This window comes from Bidens hawaiensis, unplaced genomic scaffold (assembly GCF_021521415.1).
Source record: "Bidens hawaiensis isolate Kalapana, Puna unplaced genomic scaffold, B.hawaiensis_p1.1 tig00007800_1, whole genome shotgun sequence".
Classification (NCBI taxonomy): domain Eukaryota; kingdom Viridiplantae; phylum Streptophyta; class Magnoliopsida; order Asterales; family Asteraceae; genus Bidens; species Bidens hawaiensis.
The window spans coordinates 52,137-59,573 of record NW_027491541.1 but is presented as its reverse complement, the minus strand read 5'-3'; the positions used below and the strand labels follow the sequence as shown (position 1 = coordinate 59,573).

Sequence of the window (7,437 nt, the reverse complement as noted above, 5' to 3'; positions counted from 1 at the left end):
AACCATGTCCGCAAAGGATGCTCTACCCGCATTCTTCTCCTAGGACTTGTCACCAAAGGGATCAAAGAAAGTTCTTCCCTTTTTTTCTTTTCTTTTTTTTTAATGTGTGCTTTATATTTTTCATATTGACTTTAGCAAAATGCCCTAAGATATGTAAGTGTGGCCTCCGCTAGGGGTGCTGTCCATTAAACATCATCGAGGTGCCACCAAACCTCACCAGGGTTGGGCGGTGCCTCTTTGGAACCCCTTATGGTATTGGGACCACTTACAACCCTTGAGGTTCCACGATCACAAACTTATAAGACTTAATCTAGTGTGTACTCCACGCATCTTAACCGAGTCAACGATTATTTCAATTTCCTGGACTAAAACAAATGCAATCATACGAATATGATATCATGACAACAAGATCAAACACTCTTTTGTTTGTACATTTGATTTTTGCACTTTTGAACAGCCGAATCCGTTTTGTTATGAGGTTAATAAATATGTTCAGTATCATCAAAATGGCTATAGGATTTAAGTAATTTTCAACATAACGACTTGAGAATTTCTGTAAATATATTTTAATACATTTGGGGAGCTCTTAACCTATCAATTTGGCCCATTTTATAATACTTACTTTTTTAGTTTTAACTTGTTTCGCCTGCTCGAGAAAAAATATAACTCAAATCGACTGTATACAAACATAAACAAGTTCAAATTGTTATGTCTACATATTAGAAGCATGAGGCCACACAATTTCTAAAGCCGAATGAATACTAACACAGTATTCCTCAACCAGAAACTAAACGGATCCACATTTGAACTTTGAACTTTTAATTACATCGCCGGTGACAGGTACATGAAACAACTACTTTCTGGAGACATAGGCATAGTATTGCGCCATGGGAACAACGAAAGCAATAACCAACAAACCTCCGACAACAATTGTAAACTGGTCTCGTTTCTCAGCCGTCTCTTCCTTGGTTTTGAAGTTGGATTCCCTTTTGTTTTCCTTAGCTTGCGGGCCCCCAGGATCTGGAAGACCATCGATTGCTGCAGCTAGCCGTTTAGCACTACTAAAAATTGCTTCATTATACTTCTCATCCGTTGCCAACACTACAAAACACACATATATCATAAACAATGAGAATATGCAAGTCATACACAAAAACATCATACTGCATGTTAATTATAACTAGGGTTCAGTATCACTAGTTTATTATTAGGATTTATTTGTCTTTAGCTCACAGGCCCGTTATAGGTTTGTTTAGGGGTTCTGTTTGTTTCATTGTAAATACAACATTCAGATATATTATCTGAATGTCGTATTTACAAAGGTATACAAGAAACAAACCAGAAGCCTAGACAAACGTATAACGGGCTCGTGTGCTAAAGGTAAATAAATTCTAATAATAAGCTAGTGATAATAAACCCTAATTATAATTAACATTGCAAAACACTCAAATAGATAAATGTGTTAACACATAATAATAATAAAAATAATATATAGCACAACGAAGGAAACGCTAGATGGTTACCGGGAAGGTTCTGGGATACAACGGCATCAAGAACCGTATCACCAACGGCCTTGATGAATTCAGGGCCTCCAGTGACCGCACCTTCTTTTTGACTGGTCACAAGTACCACTATTCCCTTATTGTTTCCCTCTTCGAGTGTCGGGTACCATCGCTCCAACACTTGATCCGCATACTCAAATGCATCAGCTTTGCTCTGCAATGATCACATTATGAAACAACAGCTAATGCATTAATTTTCATTCACTTTTTAAATTTATAAATGTTTCAAAATTCAAACAATGAATAAATAAGAGTGGCGTTAAATCGAACACTTGGCGTGCACTAACCGTGAGCTTCCGAACAGTCACAAAATTAATCCGAATTTTTTTCCGGTACTCCAAATCCGACAACAAGTTCTTCAAATCAGCCCGGGTGACCCGGCTAAGCACACCGGCATCATCCACGACATAAGTATCTTTGGGAGGACCGTCATTAAGCACATCAAATTCAGAAGCAAAAGCAGACCCAGTAGCCAAAACAGGAGTGAAATTAAGCGCCAATGAGATAGCTAAAGCAGCTAATCCATGTTGCACATGTGAGACCCAAGTTGGGTTATTGGTAAATGTTGAAAAAGATTTAAAAACTGAATCTTTTTTCTTGAGATTGCAAGAAATTGGTTTAGGGTTTGTGAAAGTGTTTGATTTGGGATTGAAAAGAGAAGAGAAAGAGTGTGGAGCTAAAATGGTTTCCATTAGCAAAGATCATTTGAGGAGCATATGGATGTTGCTGTTCTAGTCATGTATGTAATGGTTTTGTTTGTGTGAAGTGGAATGATATTATGAGTGGTTTGGATTTGTTTGTTGTGGATTGGTTGGTTTGTTTGTGAGTTTTATGATTTTGTGGATAATGTGTGTGTTGTCTATTATATATTAAATAAAATTATATAAACTGAAAGAGAATTTTGCAATTATGTCCTTATACTATGACTTCATTTTCATATTTGGCTAAAGACAGGTAGACAACGAACACTCTTGCGGTTAAACTTATCTGATATGCTCGTTTATGGTCGGGTAAAATTACTCATTGGGAATTTGTGATGATCATTGCTCGAAAGTCGATCGTAAACTCACCTCATAACCAGATCTAAAATATCAAATACTCAATGGCGTTTTAAATAATTATGTATTGTAACATTTTTTACCTTACTATTTCAACATGCTATTTATTATATATTTAAGATGATATAATATTATGTGTTTGATTTCGATTCAAGTAAACAAGTGTGGGTAGTAAGACATGTATCACCTAATACCACAAAATCCCAAGCAAAGTTGGGTTTGGATTTTCTATCATAGCTAGCCTAAGTTGAGTTTAACTCGATTGGTTAGCTTGTATGCTTAATAAATACTAGTTTTTTGCACAATAACGCGTATTCGGTTGTAAGTTAAATACTCAATCTTTTATAATTAGTATTAAATTGAATATCATAAGTTCATCTGTTTACTGTGTGATTACAACTCGTTTACCAAACGAGCTTGTTCTCAACTCGTCTTTGTGTTACGTTTACCAAACGAGCACAAACTATTCATGATTTTGATTAATAATATTCATAATCTTATTTACTATATAATAATTCACTACATTAATAAAAATGTACATAAAAGATTTTAACACCATATAAGTTTCTTTATTTACCTTTTAAATTAACCATGTGGACTTAGTTAAACCACAGTCGACTTTGGTCACAAGCTGTTTTGATCTGCACCAAATTGATATTTTTAGACAAGGCACGTCTTAACCTGAACCCGTTTTGGCCTGTCGCCTGACCCGTCCCACTTGTTTTGTCAAAAGCTTAGTCATCCGTTTGAAGGCTATATGCATGCCCAATCGAAGAAAGTCCGGTAACTCGAAACTAACCTGCACAACTGACTTCAAGAAGTCCCCAAACCTAAAACAAAGCTCTACTTTTTCACATCCTTGTTTACATCTATATTATCTTTCTGAAAAAGCATCTAAATTTATTTTACATAGAAATAAAATTTAATAATCATTTACAGCATGAAGATAGTTTGAAGGTAGGGTGCGGTATATATAACATCTTTTGATTGTGATCATGATTTACTAAACTATGGTAGTACCCGAAAAGGATAACACAAAATACGTTTAACTAATCACTGCTCGCTAAACGCTTTTCTTCCTCGACTTGTTCAAGCAACGCTTCTAGTTCTGCTTCACTAAGACCCTCCAACTGTTTCTGCATTCAAAACATAATCACACAAACTTCAAATTACATAACCCCAATAGAAATCAATGGAAATAGCTCTCATATATCATTATGTAAAGATAATGAATAGTTGTATCACTATTTTATACATTATTTATCAAAAGTTGTTAGTTTTCCATGTACAAGAGAAACATAAGCCTCAAATAACATCATAATAAAATGAAACATTTACTAGTTACTATTGGAAAACAGAAATCAAACCTCCATAACTTTCATTTCATAGTCGCGTAACTGTTGAGCATATGTCATTTCCTTATTGGAGACACGGAAAATATACGTTGAAATCCATCCGACTGTTAGACCTAACACGAACACTAACTGGACCACATTCCCAGCTTGTAGAGGGTCAACTCCAAGATACTACAAAACATCAACACATACATCATGTCATCAAATCAATTATAACACAAGCTTCTTGTTTATATTCAAAACCATCACAAATTACTTAATATTTAATACTCATATTACAAAAATAATGCAACCACTATAATGTGTGCTTTCAAAACCACTAAAAGGGATACCTCTAATCCACTCTTTAGACCAATGCCGAGAAATGTAACTCCAAGTCCAATAATTATAACATCTTTTCGATTATACCCAAATGGAACCTGCAAACATCAAGCCGTAAATGAGCTCATAAAACGTAACAAAGAAGTAAAAAACAATAAAGTTATGTAGATGTATATGCACGAGGTAACTAGAGTAAGAGTGTAACTTGCCTTGGTTTTGTTAGATGACTCTTCTGTGGGCCCACCAGAGCTTGAGGAATTGCTGCATCTGGGAGTTATGGATATCGTTTTGTTTGATATGAATCCGTGACATTCTTTTGTTGAATAAGCAGGATTTCTGGTTGTTGAAAATTTATGAAAATGAACTCTTTCTGCATGTAAAAGAAATAAAGGACAATTAGAATTGTTGTAGTGGCCAAAATGAGAATGGAATTAACATAACAAGCATATTCCATATCCAATAAAACTTTGCATGAGTGCACGCTTGTGTTTAAACATGGATTAAAACGAATTACTGAAATAAAGTTGAAGTATACTAAAGTGGTGGCAATAGTTTTTAAAAGAGTTTTAATAATGTTTCTTTTTCTTACATCAACTTATTGATGAATATGGAACTCAAGAGTGTCAATCTTTGCAGGTGAGGAGGTTTTGTAACTGATCTATTACCCCAAGCTTTCCAACCCAACAAAACTTTCAAATTTGCAACACGAGTATAACTGTACAAGACGGTTACAGACTTATAGCTGAATTCAGGATAACCAGAGTATTTAAGCAACATATAATATAATATTATTATTAGTTGAGATAAGCCAGAGTCTGAATCTCCCTCTTTTCTATTTTACCTCATTTCTAAATGCTTGTAATATCAAGTTCCATAATTACAAATTATGAGAAATTCACTCACCAACGACAACAGTCAGTTACTTTGCTATCATAATCTTGATACTGTGAGTTCTACTTCACCCATAAAAAAAACTTAAGATCAAGATGAGCCAAAAGGTAAATGATAGTACCAAATGACGCAAGCTTTCAGTTTAAATCAAATCATTCATGTAATATATACCAACAAAACAGGGGATTGTCATAAACCAAAATAAGGGCTAAATTTTCAAAACAAGACGGTTTAATTTCTCAGTCACTACCCGATCTTATAATTAGCAATAAACTGAAACCAGTAACAACACAATTTAGTATTACAATCTTAAACCTTTCGATGGAAGTCGAATAGCTGCTGATAGCTTCGGAAGAGATGAAATGGCTGCTGTTGCAAAACTACTCGCCATGGCCAACTGCTTCACTACCTCACAAAAAATATAAATAATATCCTATGAATTCCGGCTATCTATAGACGGTTTTACATTTATCCTATGAATTTGTACTTTCTTACATTTTGCCCCCTATAACTTGGAAAGCTATCATTTCTAGTCTCTTAATATCCGCGTCACGTAACGTCTCCTCCCACGAGCATCTGCTATTGGAATCGACGTCGTCCTTGAGTCTTCACTGTCAGTGGACTCATAAATGCCCGATTGCATAATGATGTTATGTTTAGTGTGAACAAATTTGTAGTTTTGTACACGTGAAAGTTAGTGTGTTAGGTTATGGGCAAAATTGCAAGTATCTAAGTATTTTAGACTACGGTTCATACAGTTTGATGTCAGGGACATAAGTTTTACTTTTTTAGTTTTGTGGATTATGTTACATACCATTTGGTGTTAGAGAACTTAGATTCTCACTTATTATGCATTTGCGGATTATGGTTTACACAATCATATAATCTTATTTGGTGTTGCTAACTATGGGTTTAAGACCCACACAAGTTAGTCTTATGGACTTACTCTCACTTTATTTGCTGTTGTGCACTATAATTCATACATTTTAATGTTAATAACATTTTATTTCACATTTATGGAAGTTAAACATATGTGTCTCAAGGTTAAGGGATAATTAAATCGTTGGACACTTAGCAACATGTGATAGATCTGCAATTGAAGGTAAAAAGGACCTCAGACAACATTCACTTGCACAAGATTAAGAAAGATGTGGATTGGTCGTCCACTGTCGATTAATCATCCGGAGTTTAACAACTCGTCTTTCATGTTGTGCTATAAACAGAAGTCTACGTATTTCTTACTCCTTTACGCTACAATATACATAGAAGATCTCTCTTAACCTAAAACATCCAATTGAAGAGAAGATCAAGATTTAATCAAAGAGCAAAAGAAGAGTCCAAACTAAATAATTTGTTATACATTCTTGTAATAATGAGGGGCGTCACTAGAGGATTGTTCTAGCGATTAATTGATTGGATAAAATGGAAACAGTATCTTCATATGGTGTTATTGTATTTGGGTTGGGAAACTCTATTTTGATATAAAGTTATTATTGTTGAAGAGATTACACTATCATGACATAGTGAACCGGTAGAGAATTGAAAATGTGTGATCTTGATATTATGTGTCGTAGAAGGTGATCACTTCCCTTTAAAGAGTTAAATGCGTAATTGATGATCCCAAAAATTTAGGGAGACATCTAGTGAAGAAACCTTTTGATTGAGGAAATGACTAAAGTGGATTAGTTAACATTCGTTTATCCCTTAAACCCTTTACTTATTACATTTACTATTATTGTTGTAAAACGAGTTTAGCAAAGTCATTAGCATTCTTACAACAAGTTAAAATTTAAGAAAAACTATCCATCCTTCGTCTTTCTTCCCTAGTTTCCAACATACCCCATCACTCGTAAGAACTTTAACTTCAACTCAAACATGATAATCTTACACTAATCAATTTTAGTATAATGTTTGTTAATGGATACATAAAACCGGATGAATTGGGACAAAATTTAAGTTTTAATAATATCTCATAACTGGGAAGAAGTGTAGCATAACTCAAAATGGTATCTTAGTCGTAGCTTCACCGACCATGCATTAAGGTTTTCACGGGATCTTAGCCATAGATTTCGATGTTACTATATTAATGTTACTAAGCGACTTTTTCTAAAAAAATGTTTAGATAGAAGGTCCACAAACAAAAGTAGTCACATACATACGCCAAAGTCTAATTGAAATTTAAGTACTCTGTGTGGAATGAAAAGCAAAACAGAATACCTATAGTGGAGCTTTGACAAGAAAAGGTAGGGA

General features: G+C 34.4%; 2 protein-coding genes across 2 annotated transcripts; both read right to left on the bottom strand.

Moving 5' to 3' along the window:
* Nucleotides 1-673: 673 nt before the first annotated feature.
* On the bottom strand, nucleotides 674-2,363 carry LOC143636118 (UPF0603 protein At1g54780, chloroplastic-like). Its single transcript, XM_077103793.1, has 3 exons — nucleotides 1,850-2,363; nucleotides 1,524-1,716; nucleotides 674-1,101 (listed from the first exon to the last, which is right to left on the bottom strand). Exons 1-3 carry the CDS (start codon nucleotides 2,252-2,254, stop codon nucleotides 854-856), a joined length of 846 nt encoding a protein of 281 aa, XP_076959908.1. The 5' UTR covers nucleotides 2,255-2,363; the 3' UTR covers nucleotides 674-853.
* An 823-nt stretch (nucleotides 2,364-3,186) lies between these two features.
* LOC143636117 (uncharacterized) lies at nucleotides 3,187-5,610 on the bottom strand. Its single transcript, XM_077103792.1, has 5 exons — nucleotides 5,503-5,610; nucleotides 4,506-4,666; nucleotides 4,308-4,394; nucleotides 3,988-4,146; nucleotides 3,187-3,756 (listed from the first exon to the last, which is right to left on the bottom strand). Exons 1-5 carry the CDS (start codon nucleotides 5,576-5,578, stop codon nucleotides 3,670-3,672), a joined length of 570 nt encoding a protein of 189 aa, XP_076959907.1. The 5' UTR covers nucleotides 5,579-5,610; the 3' UTR covers nucleotides 3,187-3,669.
* Nucleotides 5,611-7,437: the final 1,827 nt, after the last annotated feature.